Source organism: Balaenoptera musculus, chromosome 12 (assembly GCF_009873245.2).
Source record: "Balaenoptera musculus isolate JJ_BM4_2016_0621 chromosome 12, mBalMus1.pri.v3, whole genome shotgun sequence".
NCBI lineage: Eukaryota > Metazoa > Chordata > Mammalia > Artiodactyla > Balaenopteridae > Balaenoptera > Balaenoptera musculus.
The window spans coordinates 40,919,132-40,940,714 of record NC_045796.1 but is presented as its reverse complement, the minus strand read 5'-3'; the positions used below and the strand labels follow the sequence as shown (position 1 = coordinate 40,940,714).

General features: G+C 34.3%; 1 protein-coding gene across 5 annotated transcripts in view; it reads right to left on the bottom strand.

Annotated features, from left to right (window-relative positions):
- The window catches only part of TBC1D32 (TBC1 domain family member 32), a 189,087-nt gene that overhangs the window by 155,416 nt on the left and 12,088 nt on the right, over positions 1-21,583 (bottom strand). For 3 of the 5 annotated variants that reach the window (XM_036870860.1, XM_036870862.1, XM_036870865.1), the window contains 6 exons: positions 16,745-16,922; positions 5,784-5,852; positions 3,737-3,862; positions 806-884; positions 576-679; positions 423-484 (listed from right to left, as the gene is read on the bottom strand). In XM_036870860.1, the coding sequence (XP_036726755.1) occupies positions 423-484; positions 576-679; positions 806-884; positions 3,737-3,862; positions 5,784-5,852; positions 16,745-16,922 (618 nt within the window). The remainder of the gene's footprint in view (positions 1-422; positions 485-575; positions 680-805; positions 885-3,736; positions 3,863-5,783; positions 5,853-16,744; positions 16,923-21,583) is intronic. The other 2 variants (XM_036870863.1, XM_036870861.1) reach the window with 2 other exon arrangements.

The following is a 21,583-nucleotide window of genomic DNA, read 5'->3' as shown; positions in this document are numbered from 1 at the left end:
TGGCAGGGGTGAAATTCACCCCCAGTTTTCTCTGCTCTAAAAACTTATGCTCTACTTCAACACTGGCTGTCCAAATTTAACTTTCCTTTTTAGACCCACAGTTACTCTTACAACCTTATTAAAGATCTTAGAACTAAAAAGGGAAAAGTTTAAAGAACATTCAAGGAACTTGACCAAAGTAGCGAAGACCAGTAATGAAAGAACCTGAAGCTACAACATCCTCTTCTTACCTTGTTGTGATAATTAAATGGTATAAAATGGTACTTGCATAGAGCCATTCACATAGCTAATGAAAAGCTAAAAAATAAACTAGTAAGCCTTTCCCAACCACATAAATCAGTTAAGACTGTCTCTACTCTCTTTGAAATGTATGTGGACAGTAACACTCCTAATTTTATATTGGCATAAACTAGGGGGCTTACTTTTCTGGGTGTCGAATCCAGAAAGATGGAGCCTCTTTCTGATATTCATTTAGAAGACGAACCTATAAAACAGTGCATAACCGTTCTCAAGAAGTTAGGATTCTTAAATATAGAATTAAACAGAAATAAAAGCATATTATAGAAAATGAATACCTTTTTAAGTAAATGGATCACATTAGGATTAGTTATATCTATGCCAGTTGAAAGAGTAGGAATATGATTTTCTCTAGAAATAAAGTGTAACTCCAAATATTTAGCTAAAAAGAAAAAATAAAAATAAGGTTATTATGCCATTCATTTACAGTGCTTTCTGCAACAGTTATTTCCTATCCATTTTCTTAAATACAAACTTTTAAGTTTTAAAAATGATATAATAAACATACCTAAGCTTTTATAAATTTCCTTGGTCATATGTAACGGTGAAAGTGTAAACGTCTGTGCATAGAATTTTAAAATCCGGTCCTATGGAAATGAAACAAGATTTGTATCCAAGATTCTTTCATCATCTATTTTTGTAAGAATCGTTTTCTGCATAGTAAAAAACTTAATAAACCAAGACCATTCAAAAATTTCAGTAGAAATGTAACTAAAACGGCGCATTCTTGTGTTGGTTGGCAAAAAGTAAAGTCAACCAAAACTAAGAGTCAATCTAATACAGCAGTATATTGTTGTAAAATCTGGTAATAGCAGATACAGACATGGGGAGATGGGGTGAAGAAAGGAAACAATATAATTTGTTACAATTTGACACAATGTAAAGGAGCCAAACAAGGAAACAGTAGGAGTACTAGATGTAAAACAAAACAAACAAAAAACCCCACTCCTTTCCAAATCCGCTATTTGTTTCTGTTTTAATTGCTCACATAGGAAGATTAATCAGATTTTTAGGACTTCAATAATTTTGCCTATTCCCAAGAAAAATATTATATTCCAAAATTTTACATTATTAAAACGTAAAGTAGAAACTACCACAATGTAAATGAATTAAATGAGATAACAGATGTAGTCAGTACCTGACACTCGTAGGCACCTAGAAATGACAGCTTATCATTTTAATTATACCAACTTTGATGGGATTGATCCTAACAGTGAAATTCAGTTTCCCATTAAAAAAATAAAATTCTCTCAAATGTTCTACTCTGAAGAAAAAACTAACCTTGACTATATCAAATATTAGATGAATACACTTACAAAAAATGGTTACCCAAGTGACTAAAAATATATTTCAATAACCCAAGAGGTTCATACTGAACACAGGATATTAAATATTTTGGGAAGTTTTCACAGTTGCAGCAATTGGTAAGTATTTGTCATACTTTTCGAACACTATAGGCTTCACTCAGTTACATGTAAGAGTCCTTTAGAGCAGCATTCCCCAACCTTTTTGGCACCAGGGACCAGTTTTGTGGAAGACAATTTTCCCACAGACAGTAGGGCGGGGATGCTTAAGGCCATAATGCGAGCCATGGGGAGCGGCAGATGAAGCGTAGCCGCTCACCTCCTGCTGTGCGGCCCAGTTCCTGGGGGTTGGGGACCCCTGCTTTAGAGTAGAAAACGAAGAAACAGAATCAAACTCAAGAATTTGGGTAAAGCGTAAGTTCTAGATGAAAAGAACATCATGCCTTGTTTTCTATTCAAGTTGATTGGTTTTATTACCATTTCCCCTCTATGACAATGTCTTCCAATTTTATTGCCTTAAGTATGGACATTGACTCTTGCTGAATATAATGGTCAAATCATGCCACTTACATTGACCCAGTAGGATCTTTACCATGTTTATAAAAGGAATAAAGGAAACCTATTAGACCACTATTCTGTCTTTAAGAGGGAAATTTACAGTTGTATTTCCTGTTAGAATGCCTTGAAATGTTAAAAGGTAACCCTGAAATATCTTTCCCCTTTGAAGTTCTTGAATCCTTGAGTTTTTAGAGAAGTCTGCATCACCCTCTGGGGTTAGTATGGTTGAACTGCATCCAGGTATTGGGTAATTAAACACCATTTCCCCCCTTATAAAAATAACAAACCACTTGTTTCTAAACCACTTCTGTGTACCAGTATAATTATATTTTCATTGATGGAAGAGTAATTTTAAGTAGTAAAAAGGTACTGAGTTTTATTTTTATTTGTATTAACTGTTTACTGTCTGTCTCCTCTTCTAGAAGTTCTGTGAAGGCAAAGGCTTCTGTCTTGCTCAGTGTTCCCAGCATCTGAACTAGAATGATGTACACTGTAGGTATTCAGTGCATATTTGTTGAAGAGCTGGAAAAATTTTTCTACTAATACCTTAAAAAATTCTATATAAAAAAACCTTATCAATTTTAAAGCCAATTTTTTTCTTCACTGACACATCATTTATGAAGAAAAAGACACTTAAAAAAAACCTAGTTTGGGGGACTTCCCTGGTGGTCCAGTGGTTAAGACTCTGTGCTCCCAATGCAGGGGGCCCAGGTTCGATCCCTGGTCTGCGAACCAAGTTCCCACATACCACATCTAAGCCCGCGTGCCGCAACTAGAGAAACCCATGTGCCACAACAAAGACCCAGTGCGGCCAAAATAAATACATACGTACATATATAAAAAACCTAGTTTGTAGTTAAATGTGATGCTGGAATACAGTCAGGATTTTTTTTTAATCCCATATAATTACTGCACTTTTTAATATAATCTTACTTTTCAACATAGTGTTTCTGAGAAGTCATATGTGAATCATTTTTTTAATATAAAATAACTCTCTCTACTGACTAACTTTACAGTTTTTGGAATTTTCTATATTAGTTTTATAATTCATCTTAATTATCATCTCAATTATCTTCTAAAGTGTTAGCTTTACAGTTTCCTAACTTCTCTTTTTAAGCAGTTAAGCAATCTCTAACACTTAACTGCACAGGGAAAATACTTATTAATCCTTTAGAATAAATTGTAATCATTGTAAGTTCAAGTCTTCATGTATCATGAATTCTTTCAAAAACACACTCTTTCTTTTAAAATATTTTTCTTAATTCAAAAACATTGACACAGATACTTGGATATCCCTTTACAAGATAAAACAAAATGCATAAGCTAACATAGTCTATTATTTGGCAATGAAGTATGACACTGACCAACCATACTTTGAATCTAATCATGACATAGTAAGTTAATTCCTTAAAAAAAAAAAAAAAAATCTTGACAATTCAAAAGCTGGAGCTGAAGTTATATTTGCACTACTATTAAATATTTGAGCTACTATTAAAGAAAATTATATTCCATTTGCTTCTAGAATAGTAGGGAAAAAAAAACAGGAATTCTTAACACTTCTGTAAGCATTTCCTTACACTAAATACAGGATCAGGATCTGAAAGATACACTGTCAGTTTCTCACAGAGAGTGGTCCAGTTTTCACAGTTCAGTACATCAGATGGAGGAGCTGAACATAACGTTTGCAAGCCTTCATATCTCACCTATAATTTTTTAAAAGAATTTTTATTAATACTCAGCCACCAAAATAATAGCAATTCTCCAAATATTTAACAAACATTGAAAGGCAGAGTCTGGATAACTGCTTTAAAGAGCCAATGGAAAATCAGAGGCCCTTTTATAAAACAATTCTTAATTCATTTTTTAAACTGTTAAGCAGAGAAACTAAATAGTGTTTTAATTTTTGCTTTACATAAAATAACCTAACTATATTAGGAGATTCTAGGTCACACGTCTAAGGGGAAGAGGAGAAGGGATGGTAGCCAAATCTGAATCACCAGAATAAGGTATTCCAGTGTCTCCTCCATAGACTTTCCTCACTTGAACAGACCCCCATAGGTGGTCCTACAGTTTGAGGACTCTAATTCTAAAACACTGCCCAGTTATGTCCCTGGTGAAGCATTCCCATTCTAGGATATATGAACAATTCTCACAAAACAATTAATTTGAACTTGTTTTTGCTGCTACACCGTATTTTCTGACCTTCTAACCACTGATATAGGGGGGAAAAAAAGTGATTCAGCAATGTGATGCAAAATTGAATTTCTGAATTTTCACAGAAATCTTATTAAACATTCTTCTCAAAATTCAATCAGAATTCACTCAAGACAGTATGACCCAAGGAACAGCAGTGGCAAATAGCTCTACTCCAATCCTAAGTGGAGTAAAGCTTCTCCCCCACTCACTCTCCAACTAGTGAGTAATAACACACTGATTCCAACCTGTTCCTCAAAATTTGGTTGTTCCTCAGCTGAAATAACTGAAACCTAGTGAGGGGGGGAAAAAAATGAAGAGTCAGAGAGCTAAGACCTTAGGACACCAAGCCCTCGGAATGTGTCAAGGTGTCAGTTTTCAGGGTGTCAAGTTTTAGGTGAAACAAATAGAATACACATGTGTTTAAAAATGTCTATATATTCATATGAAAAACTCTTAAATACAATTTTATTTGGGATAGGCATTAGGGGGACTATGAAGAGAGTTTAAAAATATTAAGTAAATTTCTCCTGCTCAGTTAATTTTTAGGACAAAACTCCATTAACAATTTACTATTTGCAGAAGTAGAACAAAGGTTTCTGAACAAGTATAGATTTCCAAATAATCCACTTAAACTAAAGACAATAATATTGTTATCATATAAAGTCAGGTTCCATTGCCAATCTGTTGAAACATTTACTAAAACCTAGAAAATAAATCAGAATGTGAAATGCTGAGAGGAAAAAAAAAAAATCAGTGGGAGTAAATCATAGCTATTCACTTAATTTAAAATGAAAAGTTGAAGAAAAACAATGTATTTCAAAAACGAGACCAAATGGCAAGATATAACAGACGTCTGAGGTACTTCAAAAATCCTATCATTTTCTATTTCAAGTGAAACAAACTGACTTTCAAATGAAATAAAACTTCATAAACAGTAATTTATACAATTATTACAATATAAAGAGGCTCAATTCAATAAAATTGCTTTTTAAAAATATTTTCTAATAAATGAACATGTGTCAAAGTTGCTCACGTTTTCCAGAAATAGAAAGAGCGTTAAATGAAGATTTTTTTCTTCAAAGAAATCACTAAAATATCACAAACAAAGCAACAGTGAAGGAACAGTTTGGGAGAAACTGCTCATAAATTCATCCTTGAAAATTGAAACTAGAAATAAAAATTTCCTCTTACAAACTGTGAGAACTCTCTAAGGAGAGCCTCTCTTACTCTGTGACTTTTCATTTCAAGACTAGAAAGTCTAGCAGGGATATCAGTCTAGAACTGCCATGATATTAAAGGACTATCTTCGAGAAATAATCCAGCTGCTACTAATTATAATCTATTACATATATATATATATCTATATATCTATATATAGATATATATATATATATCTGACTGAACTTGACAGTTATCCTTTAAACTTACCTCTTTAGGTTGCCCAGGATCCAACTGGTCTAAAATCAACTGTAATTTTCCTTGACAAAATTTATAACTCTGTAACACAATTAACAGACTATTAATTCCTTCATTCATTTAGTAGACTTTTAGAAGTATTGTTATAAATGATTTTCCATATAACTTCAAGCACAAAACAAATTCTGAACAAGAGAAGGGGATGATCTGTTTTGATTTAGCGGCAAACTTAGAATTTTTGTATCCCAAGGCATTTAAATGAAACTTAATGTCCCAGTAGGACAGTGTACTTTCATGTATATGAGGTTATCATTTGCTGAGCAATTGCAACATGTAGAACATTATAAGACTCAAAAGATATTAAGCTAAAAATGTTTTGTACCCAGGAATCTGAGATGTATGAAACAAAGGTAAAACAACATAAACAAATAAGAAGGCACTGATGGTACCCTAAGCATAGCTATGATGCTGCTTGAACTTTTCTGTTCCTTTTCTTTCCTGTGCTTCTCCTTAAACTTTCTCCATGTCTCCTCTTAGGTGAAGAATTCCTAAAGTAAAAACTTCCATCTAGAAAAAAGTTTAGAGTAGACCATAAGCTGTTTTAGAAAAGGAATCTTTTTCTTGCCAAAGCAATTAAATATCTTAAATAACCGCCTAAAAATAAAAGCTGCCGTTATTAGGTAACAAGCCTCGTACTACCTCAATTCACAATGACTCTGAAGTATGAGAAATCTGAAAACCAAGTCACCCAGAAATCAGAACTCAGATTCCCATCTTCATTAGAGACCCTCTTCTCTTCACTGTCTATACTCTCTTGAGGTGTTCTCATCTAGTTCTTAAATATATCACAATGACTCAAATTTATCAGTCACTTCATCTCCAAGGTAACATATAATTATCCTTTCAACACTTCCCCTGGATGTTTAATAAGCACCTCAAACTTAACATATCCAAAATAAAATTCTTGATTTTTTTTATTCCAAACCTGCTCCTCCCTCAAACTTCCCCATCTTGGTAAATAGTGCTACCATCCATCCATATTTTGTCTTAAGTCAAAAATAGGAGTCAATCTTGACTCCTTGCTTCCTCTCATTTCATACATCCAATGCCATGACAATTCCCAAGTTTCACATATCATAACTCTAACTACCCATTGCCACTTCACTGCTAAAACCTTAGTTGGCACCGTCATCAACTCTAGACTACTTAAATTCATCCTAACTGGTCTCCCTGCTTCTGCTCTTAATCTCATCCTCCTCTACCCCATCATCCATTCTCTAGCAATAGATAAAGCTTCTCAAAATTATAGATCAAGTCTCTTTATCTCCCTTACTTCAACCCCACAAAAAGACTTCCCGCTTTACTCAGAATAAAATATAAAAGTTTGACTTACACGATCTGGCCCCGGCCTATTTAACTTTCTCTCATACCACTCTGCCCTCTGCCATACAGGTTTCAGTCATGCTGGCCTTTCTTTCCGCCATCCCTGGAAGATGCCATGCCCACTCCAGCCTAAGAACCTCTGCCATTGCCATTCCTGCTGCCTGGCAATGCTATTCTTCTAGAGCTTTGCATGGCTGCCTTCCTATCACTTAGAATTTGGTCTTTTTCACTATAGTATCTTCAATATCTGAAACAGTGCTGGATACAGAGTCGGCACTCAATATACATTTGTTAAACTTGAGAATGACTCCATAGCCAGTCTTCCTACCGTGTTACATTGTCTCTAACAATACAGGGTACATATTGCCACTCGATAACAAACCCAAAACAGCCTGATATTTCAGATCCTTCAACATAAATTTTCTTAAAAAAGCCTTAAAGGGCTTCCCTGGTGGTGCAGTGGTTGAGAATCTGCCTGCCAATGCAGGGGACACGGGTTCGAGCCCTGGTCTGGGAAGATCCCACATGCCGCGGAACAACTGGGCCCGTGAGCCACAACTACTGAGCCTGCGCATCTGGAGCCTGTGCTCCGCAACAAGAGAGGCCGCGACAGTGAGAGGCCCGCGCACCGCGATGAAGAGTGGCCCCCGCTTGCCACAACTAGAGAAAGCCCTCGCACAGAAACGAAGACCCAACACAGCCATAAATAAATAAATCAAAAAAAAAAAAAGCCTTAAAAATGTCCTCAGTTTTACTCCTTTCTAAAGGTATATAGTTCACTGGGCATACACCCAGAGAAAACCATAATTCAAAAAGACACATGCACCCCAGTGTTCACTGCAGCACTATTTACAATAGCCAGGACATGGAAGCAACCTAAATGCCCATCGACAGACAAACAGATAAAGAAGATGTGGTACATTTATACAATGGAATATTACTCAGCATAAAAAGGAACGAAACTGGATCATTTGTAGAGATGTGGATGGACCTAGAGACTGTCATACAGAGTGAAATAAGTCAGAAAAACAAATATCGTATATTAACGCATATATGTGGAATCTAGAAAAATGGTACAGATGAACCCGTTTGCAAGGCAGAAATAGAGACACAGATGTAGAGAACAAACGTATGGACACCAAAGGGGGAAAGTGGGGGTCGGGGGGGAGGAGGTGGTGGGTGGTGGTGGGATGAATTGAGAGATTGGGATTGACATACATATACTAACATGTATAAAATAGAACCTGCTGTATAAAAAAAAAATTTAAATTAAAAAATAAAGTATATAATTCAACTGCTGAAGTCTGTATATACTACTTTTTAAAATTAGAAGTACTGTATATTAAATAATAGAGCTTTAATTTTGAGTTTTCATTATACAACAATTAAAATACTAAAATGTATGAGTGGTAACTAAATAAAATGTAAGTATATATAAATGCAGCTTGTCTTGTCTAATGGGAAAAAAGTATACATAGACAACACAGGATATCTTACATGGTATATATATACATATATAAACATTAAGATATATGTTGTGTATATATATAGAAGTACATATGTCCATATGTGTATATAGTATGTATATAAGTATATAAAGTGCATATACACACTCATTCTACTGCTAATTACACAAGCTCTTTTCTTTAGCCTGGCCCTTTTGCCTCTTGTAAAATTGATTTCTTCTGGTCCTCCCACTTCCACTATCGTGACTTTTATCAGATTATCATCTCTGTCTAAAATGTCCTGCCATCCAACTCATTAGCAAATAAGAATATCAAGGACACGAATTTTAATCAGACAGAAGATTAAGCCAGGTTTTAAAATTCTAACTAGCTATGTGACCCTGGAATCTTTAACCCCATCCTCAGTTTTCACATCCACTTCCTAGCATCACTGTAAGAATTAAAAGGGAAAAATGTAAAGTCTTTTTGCTTTATCATTATTAAATTTTAAAATTTGAAGTAAATCTCAAATTTACTTCAATCAGGAAATTTTCTATCTTAAAATAGAAAACTGAGTCCCCCCTACCTACTGCCTATTCAAGATCTATAAATATAATTCATTGATTTCCATAGATTTCCATTCAGCTTCTTTTCTAAAAGAGAAGTCACGTTCTACAACAGCCCTGGTAAATGCGGAGTCAGATACTGTTTGAACATTCGCAACTACAGGAGTTCATATTTGGTGAAACAACCAATATTATGTCAAGTAGCAGTCAAAAAATATAATACTTAGATCTTAAAATTCATTTGCTTAAATGCTCCCCCTGACAAAGACTTTTTTTTTTCTCTCTTTATGATCAATACCTCAGGCAAGCAACCCTTACTTTGAAAATGTCTTTGCTTTTTACTTCACAAAAATGATCGCAACTAATCAGCATGATGATCCCTCAACTTCCCTCCTCTTACTCTCAACATTATTCTGTGGTAAACAGTTAACCACCAAATCCAAAGATCTTTTCTTAGTCCTCATCTCATTTGACTTTCCTCTAGCCTTCATCCCCCCCCCTTAACCTCCTACCCAGTGCAATATGGTTTAGTACCCTTTCTAACCCATTCTTCCATTTCTGTCTGTCCTCTGAAATGTGTTTCCTAAGGTCTTGCTTACTTAGGTGGCTTAAGTAGCAACATCTCTGCACAGATGACTCACGTTGTTATCCCCAACATTTCTACCAAATGAATCCTGCATGTTCAACTACCTGCTACACCACTGGGATACCTTACTGGTGTCTCAAATTCAATACGTATACCCAACAACAACAACAAAAAAGAATAAAAGAAGAACCCACCACATTCTTCTCCACATCTAATTCCTCCCTAATTCCAGACTTGGTTCATAACATCAGTCTCCCAGCCACTGTGGCTTAAAAAAACCATAATTAGACCTTTAACTCCTACTTCCACTTTGCACTACTCCCTCCAAAACATCTCAAAAGTCAAGCTTAATGATCCTACTTCTGCAATAATTTCACATCAGTCTCTATTCCTACAAAGCCTCCTCAGTTCAGGTCCTCATTACTTTTTACTTAACTACCATGATAGCCTTCTAACTTATCTCCCTACATCCACTTTCTCCCCCTCCCATGCCCTTCTGCATCCAACTGTTAGGTCTGATGCACACTTTCCTGTTAAGAAACCTAAAATGATTTCTCTCAAATTACAAAACAATTCAATTTAGCTTTTGAATGCATTCATTTATTCCTCAAATATTTATTTGGCATCTACTATGTGTCAGACACCTACTATGTTACCAGGCACTACGATTTTATAGCTAGAAACAATAAATAATGATTAAGATATAATCCTTACCCTTACTCAATAAACTGCCCTTAATCTAACCTTCCAATTTACTCCCTGCAAACTCTGTCCTAACCCTTCACATAAACTACTCAGAGCTTCCCAGATATGCCACATTCTTTGTTGATGCAGAAATTTTGAACTTTCCCTTGTCTGAAATACTTTCCTCTATAGCTCTTGGATATTCTTGGTATAATCGTCTTTGGATTCCCATGACACATTACTTCTACTTGCAACTTGGTTATTTATGTACATATCCTATTTCTTTACTCTCAAGTAAGCTCCTTGAAAAAATAATGTATATCTGATTAATCTCTGCAATTTTATAGTGCCTGGCACAAGATATTGTACATGGCATATGCCCAATACATATTTGTTGGTTGAATATGTATCCAAAGAGTTGAAGTCCCTTAATTCTACCATGTTTGCCTTTCCTCTCAGGTAATAATGCATATTAGAAAAGCATAGCCTTTAGTAGTTATCTGATTGGAGTAGCCTCATTAATATGCTTACTACCCTTTAAGATTCCTTTGTCTTCTTAAACATAGCACAGATTACTCTTAAAATGTTACTTAAGCAATGAAATACATACTACACTAGAAATGAGAATAAGTCTAATACCTACCTTAAAGGTTACCTATATTGTTTTTTAACATTTCTGTGTGTTATTGTGTATCAGTGGATGGACAAATTTCCATTGCAACTAACTATAATAATTTATTGATACTTAACTGGAACATGTAGATAACGTGTTCCATTGAATACAAGAGTTGTTAGAAATATTTAGAACAGCTGAAAATGTTAGATTAAAAATTCCTGAGGGGAGCAGTGTCTGCCAACTTGATTGGTAAAGCAACACAAAATAGACCTGTTGGTGATATCAATATAGGTAGATAATTCCAAAAGGAAAACATTTTTAGACATATTTACGTGTGTGAAAGTATAAACCAAGCAAATAATTTCTGATCAAATGCTACAGGGAAAAGAGCAAGAAGTAGAATAGGTTGATAATCTAAGATGGATTGTGGTCCTACTGTAGGATCATAAGGATCCTAATTAAAGGTCTTTAGATGCTAAAATAAAATTTGTATACATTCCTGTCAAATTCAGTATACCTAAAGATAGTGAACATAAGATGCATTCTGTAACTTTTGTTGTTTTAAAGAGATATATTCACTTTATTACAACATATATTGAAGAATATTCACATTAGTCAATAACTACACTTTAAGTTCAAAAATCATACCACCCTCAAATTACTCTAGAAATCTCTTAACTATTTTAAATATTTGGTTTGTAAACTATATAAACCATTGAAATACAACTAGTCAAAGAAAGACAACTATTACTGTTGTTCAAACAAAGAGTTATGGGAAATAAAATATATAAATATTAAACCTAATGATTCTTTAGGCTTTAGTATGTGTAATTGTACAATGATTTCTTTCCTGTTCTTACAAAAGAAAAAGAACCACCACCCAGTGATGATGACAATGATAACAGCAAACATTTATATAAGAGCTTAATATGAGCCAAGTACTATTCAAAATGCTTTACATACATTAAATCTGCAAGGCAACCTTATAAGAGTAAATACTATTACTATCTCCTCTATAAGTTAAGAAAATTGAGACACTGAAAGAGGTTAAGAAGCCAAAGCCCACAGCTCATCAATGGCACAGCCAGAGTTTGACTTGTTTCCAAGATTTGGAATGAATTAGCTTCATGTAGAATAGTTTTTCAAAATTGTAGTGCATCTAAAACTTCTTAAAGTTATGAGCCCACCCTTCATTAAGCCTTAAATACAGAACAAAGTTATTAATTCAAAACAAAAATAAGGTTTTAAAGATATTTTCAAATGATAAAGTTCTTAATTTCCTAGATGTTTAAATAATGTTTTAACAAAAAAAGAACTTCTGCACTTTTCTTTAAAAGTGCTACCATTGAGAAATAGCAAAAATCTATCAATATTTAAAAGTATAAAGAAACTTAGGTATTCATAAAGATATTAGCATTGTTAATCAGAGAAATTAGTTTTTCTGGTGTCAAGTTGTCTCAAGACATTACTATTAAACAAGCAAGCAAAGAAAGCTCACACCTGCACCTACCCAGTTCTTCTCTCAAACAAGCCACCTGCCTCAAGCTTAACTCTAGGCAGCTGCATCACCAATACCACCGTGTTTTTTTTTCCTACTCTCAGCTGCCTTTCCCTTTCCCTTCTACATTTTTAGGATTTTAGGTTCCTATCTTTTTCTGTGTATAAGACAAATAATAATAATAAAAGTCTTATCAATTAAGGGTAGCTCGAGATGGAGGAACTTCTGAATAGTAGTTTGGGCTGTGGCTATCCTACTGTTCTGGCCCATGCTGCTGAACAAGAGATGAGAATCTTGTAATTCCTCAGCAGTAGTATGACATCCTCAAAAGCAGAATTCCTCACCAAAAAGAGCACTGTAAAAACTTTAAAGATTTTAGGAGAGGCCAGAAAAGGGGCTGAACTCAAGATATTCTAAGATTTGAGAAGTTAGGGTAAAACGTAAATTAGAGTGGTTGATAGCACAGCACATACTCAGAGACAGGGGAAAGGCCTCAAACCCAATAAAAGGAAAAAGCTACTCAAGAAAAGTCTTACTGGAAGAATTCAAAACCTAGCAACAAGATGGAATTCAAATTGCTCCCAGGAGGCAGTTCAAACAAAAAGCTTCTTTTCCAGGAAGTAAAAAACAGAAAAGATCCTGGCCTTCAGCTGAACAGGTAGCAACAATGGCAAGATATTAGTTTCCTCACTGCTACTGTAACAAGTTACCATAAACTTAGTGACTTAAAAAAACACAAATTTATTATCTTACAGTTCTAGAGGTCAGAATACATTGGGAGAGCTGTGTTCCTTCTGGCTCCTGGGGAGAATCTATTTCCTTACCTTTTCCAGCTTCTAGGGACTGCCTGCATTCCTCGGCTCATGGACTACCTTCTGTCTTCAAATCCAACAATCACATCACTCCGACATCTACTTCAGCCTGCACAGCACCTTCTCTGCCTCTGACCCTCCTGAGTCTCTCTTATAAGGACGCTTGTGATTACATCCGGCTCACCTGGATAATCCAGAATAATCTCCCCATCTGAAGATCCTTAATTTAATCACATTAACAAAGTCCCTTGGGCCATGTACGGTAACAGGTTCATAGGTTCTGGGTATTAAGACATGGATGTCCTTGAAAGGGCTGTTGTTCTGCCTACCATAGGTACCAAAGGATGGGCTTCAGGGGGAGGTTACCATGAAAGTAAAGAAACAGTACATTCCTTAAATAGGTTCACATCATGAAAGAACAGCTGGTGACTGTTATCCTAACCTTCGCCATACAAAGGGTACATCTTGCGGTTCCCTTAGAACGTAATAAAATATCGATAGTTTGCACACTACAAAAAAGCATAATGTAATGCCTGTGCCATATTACAACTGAATACTGTCAGGGAAGAGAAAGAAAAGCTGCAAGAGGAAAGGATATTAACTTTGAAAGATTAATGTATACTAGAGGTAATCCTCTAATCTTCCAGCAGGAGAAAATGACCCATAGAAGCTTAGTTAGAAACCATACAGGACTAGAGCTGGGAAATTTCTATTTGAGTATGTCTCTCAACGGTATCCATTTCAACATATCCTTCAAGAAATAGCAACAATAATAAAAGCTAACACGTACAGAGCAGCAGCAGTTATTAACTCAGTTAATCTTCTCAACAGCAGGATGAGGTAAGTGATATTATCATTCCCATTTCAAAATGAAAAACACTATGGCAGGGAAGTTAAGACACTTGTCTAAGGTCACACAGCTAGTAAGTGGTAGAACAAAGGTTTGAACCCAAGAAGTCTCCAGGTTGTGCAGCACAGAACAAAGAGAACAGACTATCAAGGGGAAGAGACCAGGCTTAAATTCACAGTGGACTCCTAAGTAGCAACACGAGTTTTACCTATTATTATAAGCCTCACTTTTTTCTGTAAAGTAGGCTGGTAACACCTATAGTGAATATAAAGCCAAGCAAAGGGACCAATATATGGCAGCAATCTCAATAACAGATATATAGTATTATTATTTTTATCTTTCTAGCATTATTTTGCAGACTTTTTCCAGGTTTAATCACAGTGCCAAATGCTTTCAGTGAATGCTCTGCTCACAACTATAGTAAAAATCAGCCAACTTTATTCTTTAATATGCTCAAACTTACACAAACAGTGTCCAAGGCAGTAATGTCCAAAGTTTTTCAATACTGGGTCAGAAATCCATATACAATCAGGATGCAATGTTTAAAATAACAAAGAAATAAAGCCTATTCTATTCACAAAATACAAGTGTTCTAATATCAAAACAGCAGCATCAAAATTGTTTACTGAATACTATTCATAGAACAATTCAGTTTTTTTAAAGCCCAATGCAAGTAACATCAATTTTGAAGGCATCAATAATAACATCAATATTTAATGGAATGAATGATATATTTTCAGAGATCCTTTCAATTCTGAACCTATTAATTCAGCCTCTCTTCAGTCAGTTACATGCAAGAGAGTCTTTTTTCACTAAACAAAGGCATACCCAAACATCTTAGAGTTTGGCCACACTGAAAGAGCTTTCAGGACAGTTCTGGCATTCATCTGCTTTTTTCCAAAGGCCCAGGGATCCCACATCTTGTTGGTGGGCATAGTTCACTTTCAATTCAATTAGTTGCTTCTGACACAAAGTCATATTCATAAGGCAGGCACTTGAAAATGCAGATATACACTGTGGACATTCCAAAGGAAGCCATATAAACTCAAAGCATGATCCTTCTCAAGAATCAAAACAAAATAAAAAACAAGAATATCTTCTGAAAGTATGACTCCATTTCTACCAATGCTGTGAATTTCTTCAAAAATCTATGATTCTATGACTGGAAATAAGTTGGTGCTTAGCTAGCACCTCTTAACTGCCAGCTACTCAATCAATCCTATTGAGATCTGAATAGCTGTACTTCTTAGAACAAATTAACAGTGCTCCACTTTTTTTCTCTTGTGGTTTGATTTCAGTGTGTACACATGGTTCATCAAATAACTAAGAAAGTATAATCTTATGATCCCTCAGAGTCCTAAAGTTGGGTTTTTCTGTGCCTTTCATTTCCAGAAAGTCCTTGATCTGAAGAAGCAGCTCAGTAAACCTACTGAATAAGCCAGCTGATTGTATTAAGCTGAACTAAAATCTCTACGGCCCAGCTTCTTCCAAAGAGTACATCAACAAGGGATGATTAAGAGCCAAAACATGAAGAAAATTCACAATCTTTGTCACTTCCTTCCTCACATCAGATAATTAACCTGACTTGTAAAATTTAAAACTCAGCACAATATCTCCTGCTAAATGATGCAGTGATAACTTTTTATTTTTATTTTTTTTTAATTTTTTTTTTGCAGTGATAACTTTTACATTCTGCTTTGACTAATTCCAAAGCCATTTTTCCTTCAAAAGTGCAGTCTCAACTGTGACTAACACACACACTTATTTCAGGTTTCACCCAAACTCCACAAATCCCTTTTTGCTATATGTTTAGGATCTGCATTATAGTTATGTCCCTATGTTAGAACTAATTAGGTGAAAATGTTTCACTAAAAATATCAGGTAGGATTCACACAAAGGTCAAACAGATTCCAGCTGGCTTGAAATTTTCTATGTGGAATTTCATGGTGCATGCATGGGTTCTACTCTATCTAGTTTCCTTTGTCTTCTATTAGGACTAATCTAGACATTGACCTTTCCCTTAGCTCTGCTGAAGCCAAAAGACAAGGATTCCAATAACCTGGAAAGATAAAATATAAAACCTCAAATCTTTTGACATAAAAAAAAAACTTAATGTGTTAAAACTAACAATTTACAGCAACCTTCACAGAAGATAAATAAGGGAAATGTTTTATCTCCATATTTCATCTATAATGTAGATAAAATTTGATTAATAATGATTAATTGGGAATAAGATCTTTTAACTAAAGTTTAAGCAGATTTGTTTCAAGTGTTACTATTTTTTTAATCCAAAATCCACTAGTTTATTTCCTTACCTCATTAATAATTGTTCAGATATAATTCACTGAACATATAATTCTAGAAGATGTTATTTCATGGACTACATCTTTAATATTAGATTATGTTATTGTTTATTATTCTTCTGAATCTTAACACTAGAAAGCAGAAAAAAGTCTAGCTAATAAAGAATGTATTGAAGGTAATGATTATTAAACACCATTTCAAGACATAAATGCAAAACTAAACAACACACCTGATTGAATGACGAATCACTATCAGAGCAATTGTCTGTGCAGTAACTATTGCTTTTCTCCTTTTGGATTTTTTTCTGCCTTTCTTGACTTCGCATTTCATCTTCTTCAAACTTGTTGATCATAGATTCCACCACAATCATCATGATGTTCTTCAGGGAATGCATCATTTCTTTGTATCTTTAATTCAAAGCAATCTTTGTAAGAGAAAGGCTATTAGCACAGATTAAAACATTCAACTAAATTAAACTACCTGATTATTTTTTTCTTGTAAAGTCCCTTTAACAAACAATTCTAAAGAGAAAAGTCAGTTTTTCTGAAAGAACAAATGGCACAACAGAATTCACACAACAGGAAAAATAAATTATTAGGGAATCTAAAATGTGTTATTTCCCAAGTTTTTCCATCTGGTTACATGAACCAAAGCAGTAAAATTAAAAGAATCCAAGGCAAGATGTTCCAATGGCATAGATTCCAGTAATTAGCAACAAAGTCAACTATTAATATCAAACTACCAAAACCCAGCCTACTTTACACATCACTTTTATTCCTTTTTTTAATTTCTCTTTCTCTATCCTCCCTTCCTCTATTTTCTTTGCTTCCCTTCTCTCCTGCCTATAATTTATATGTATAGGCGTCCATCACCACAACTAAGACCTAAATAAGTATTAAGAGATCAGTGGGTCCTTTCAAACAGAGGCTAGAGAACCCGCTGTCAGAGATGTTAGGAAGAGGATTCCTGAAATTAGTAGAAGTTTGAACTGGATAATTTCTAAGATCCCTTTCAGCTCTAGCGGGTCTAAAAATATATATTTTTTTAAAACTTATAATAAATTTCTCCATTTATTAAGTGCAAACTCTCAAGCATCCATACTAACATTAGACTGAGATCCTCCAAAACCCTACAAATAGAATTTTAGAGCTAGATGGAAACAAAAATAATCTAGTCTACCCTTTATTTTACAAATGAGGAATATGAGACGTGAACTACTGAAATTTCTATATTTAAAACAAAAAGGCATAAAGATTTAAATAAACATAGTGAATAAAGTACTAAATTTGGAATCAGAAAACCTGGATTAGAAACCTGACTACTTTACATACAAGCTCGGTCATTATAAATAAGTCTCTTTTTCCCCAACTATATATGAGATAAAAAGAATACAATCTAGGAGCACTCTTCTATTTACTAGATGGGATGTTGCCTAATTTATAAATCACTGAATAAAGCCATTTAGATCTTCAAATTAAAAAAAAAAATACAATCTAGCTGATCTAGTTCACATAGCCATAGCAAGAAATAAATGAGAATATATATCTGAAAGTTCCTTGTAAATATGAAGCATGATAATATGTATGTTTATTGTTTATCATTATAATATTGGAAATAACACTAGAAAATATGCACAGAAACTTCCCTTTCTTTATATTTCTGGTTAATGCATCATATTAACTACATAAATCAGGGAAAGGATACTTCTCTCATAGAAGTAATGTAATCATGCTGGGGGATTTGGCTAAAAATAGTGGACTGAGTTTTTAAAGTTTAAAGAAATTTTTTGGGACTTCCCTGGTGGTCCAGTGGTTAAGACTCCATGCTCCCAATGCAGGGGGCCCAGGTTCAATCCCTGGTCGGGGAACTAAGATTCCACATACCACAACTACTGAGCTTGCGTGCTCTAGAACCCATGCACCGCAACTAGAGAGCCCATGTGCCGCAACTACTGAGCCTGCGTGCTCTAGAGCCCACATGCCACAACTAAAGAAGCCCGTGCACTGCAACGAAGACCCAGGGCAGCCAAAATTAATTAATTAATTAATTAAAAAAAAAAAAAAAGAACTTTAGAGAAATTTAAAAACATATTTTAAATTATATATTATATACATTATATATTATTAAATATATGTGATTTCTATATGTAATTTAAAATACATTATATATTTAATATTATTTAACAATATATAATTTATATATTATATAACTATAAGTAAATTGAATATAATACATATAGCTATATATGTACATATTTTTAAAGTCCCAGAAATTATGAGAAAACACAAAAATATTAAAAGAAAATTAGAATACATTAGGAACGATACAGAGGGAAAACACATACAGAAAAGAACCGCTATAGAGGTGAGAAACAGTCCAGGGAAAATTCAAGTTTAAAGTAAAGGGATATAAAGAGCAAGAAGGGTAAACAACATTGTTAATCAACTATAATCCAATATAAAATAAAAATTAAATTAAAAAAAAAAGGAAGCAAGAAGGAATTGAATCCTAAGACACTCATTAGACTAACTGGTGAAGTACATATAGGAACTGAGTGAGGAGGCCCCAGCTTCCTCCTCTACACATTCTGAGCACCAAGAAACAGGGAAGTATAATGATGCCCCAGTAGCAAAAAATAGCTATCCACCAGAGCTGCTCTCCCCTTCCACAGTAATTGGATTATAGCTGGGAATAGGAGTAAACTACACTCCCCAGACTCCGTTCCAGTTAGGTATAGCCATGTGAAGAACATAAACTCCTGTCCCCTTAAAACTTACAATATAGTGATTTAATAAAGGAATATAAAAGTAAATCTCAGGGGGAAGGGTGCGGGGAAGGGACAGTTAGGGAGTTTGAGATTGACATGTACACACTGCTGTATTTAAAATGCATAACCAACAAGGCCCTACTGTACAGCACAGGGAACTCTGCTCAATATTATGTAACAACCTAAATGGAAAAAGAATTTGAAAAAGAATAGATACATGTATATGTATAATGAATCACTTTGCTGTACACCTGAAACTATCACAACATTGTTAATCAACTATACTCCAGTATAAAATAAAAAGTTAAAAAAAAAAAGTAAATCTCAATGATTTACAGGGTAAGAATAAGGGTAATTAAAATCCATAGAAAATCTGTAAGTTTCATTTTAGAAATACTTCCTCCAGAAAACATAAATTTCTTGAAACCACAAACATTAATTCTTCTGCAAGAAATATCAGCAAACTAGCTAAAGGTAGATAAAAGAATAATACTTAAAAAAAAAACCAAAAAACAAAAAACTACTCTAGTAAGGTCCTGAATATCAAGAGTTAAATAAACTAGAACTCAGTAGCAACTGCAGATTTGAAAAAGCCAAGGACAGAATATGGACACCATTCAGAAGATTCCTTCATACTCCAAGAAGTTAAAATAAGAAAAAGCTCTAAGAGGTAGTGAAAAAAACCATACCAATTAACAATGAAAATACACATTGCGAGTACTTCCACTTATATATATGAGAATGTATGATAGATCCTACAAATGAACTGTTTCATGTGCAAACCTCTATTTAAAAAATAAATATCAAAATGTTTAATTAGGAAAGCAATTTGAATTATTACAGTAAAAATGTTTTTAATAAATGTACTGTTGCCACATTAGCCCTAAGTAGTTTCTAAAGAATCACACACAAAAAAGAAAGAAAATAATACTCTGTACAACTTAAAATCCTTCATCCATGATTCACAAAGCAGAAGACATTCATTAAGACATTTAAAATCTTTTTGAGGTAATTATTGTTATATTAACTTTTACACATGAATTAACTAAAACACAAGAAAATTAAATGTCTTACCCAGAGACTAAAAGTAATTTCCTAACAATCCCATGTAAAACTTTGCTTTAGCATTAAAAAGCTTTCATTTTCTGACTAATGAAGAGTTTTAGTCCCCCCTTGTAGAATAAGCTTAATGATATTGTCAGAAATAGACTACTAGTAATTATAATAAAGTAGTCCCTCCTTATCTGTGGTTTCGCTTTCCACAGTTTCAGTCACCCACAGTCAACCGTGGTCTGAAAATATTAAATGGAAAATTCCAGAAATAAACAATTCATAAGTTTTAAATTGTCTGCTGTTCTGAGTAGGTGATGAAATCTCGAGCCATCCAGCTGCCCAGCATGTAAATCACCCCTTTATTCAGTCCTGCCTGTTAGTCACTTAGCAGCCATCTGGCTTATCAGATCTACTGGTCAAGGTATCCCAGTGTTTGTGGTCAAGCCATCCTTATTTTACTTAACAATGGCCCCAAATCGCAAGAGTAGTGATGTTAGCAATTCAGATATTCTCTTACTATGCCTAATTTATAAATTAAACTTTACCATAGTTATGTATGTATGTACAGGAAAACCCATAGGATTTAGTACTATCCATGGTTTTAAGTATCCACTGGGGTCTTAGAATGTATCCCCCTGGAGGAAAGCAGGGATACTGTATTATCCAAAGATGGAAGTGGCTCTAGTTTTGTTTTTTCATCAAATCAGGAAATAAGAAATCTTGATCTCCATGGCTTTTTACTTAATATATACTGTGGTTAGAACTTGCTAAATTTATAAATAGCTGCACACTGTCACTTTGTTCATAACATAAACAATCAGTTGTCACAAGGGGAAAGAGGTCCCATCCAACATCATAAAGAAATGTTTAACAATTTCAAAATAAATCAGATATAATTTTTAAAATATAATAGGTAATATGAGCTCAGGTATATATTTCAATTTTTCTACTACTTGAAAGAGGGGCTATATCTCAAGCTTCAGCACCTGCCTTCAAACTGCAATAGGAAGCAACCATGTTGGTCCAGCACGGAGAGAAACCAGATGCCAAAGGCACTTAAAAACATCACATAAATCCAAGTCCACAGTCTAGAATTAACAAAGCAAATGTCATGTGTCCAAATCAACACCAAAAATAAATTTTGGGGATCCAAATTTTAAAAGTTTTACTGTGTATAAAAATTATGTAAAATTTTTATCAGAATAAAAAATCATTGCAATCTAGCTTCAGAAAGCAATTTTTAACATT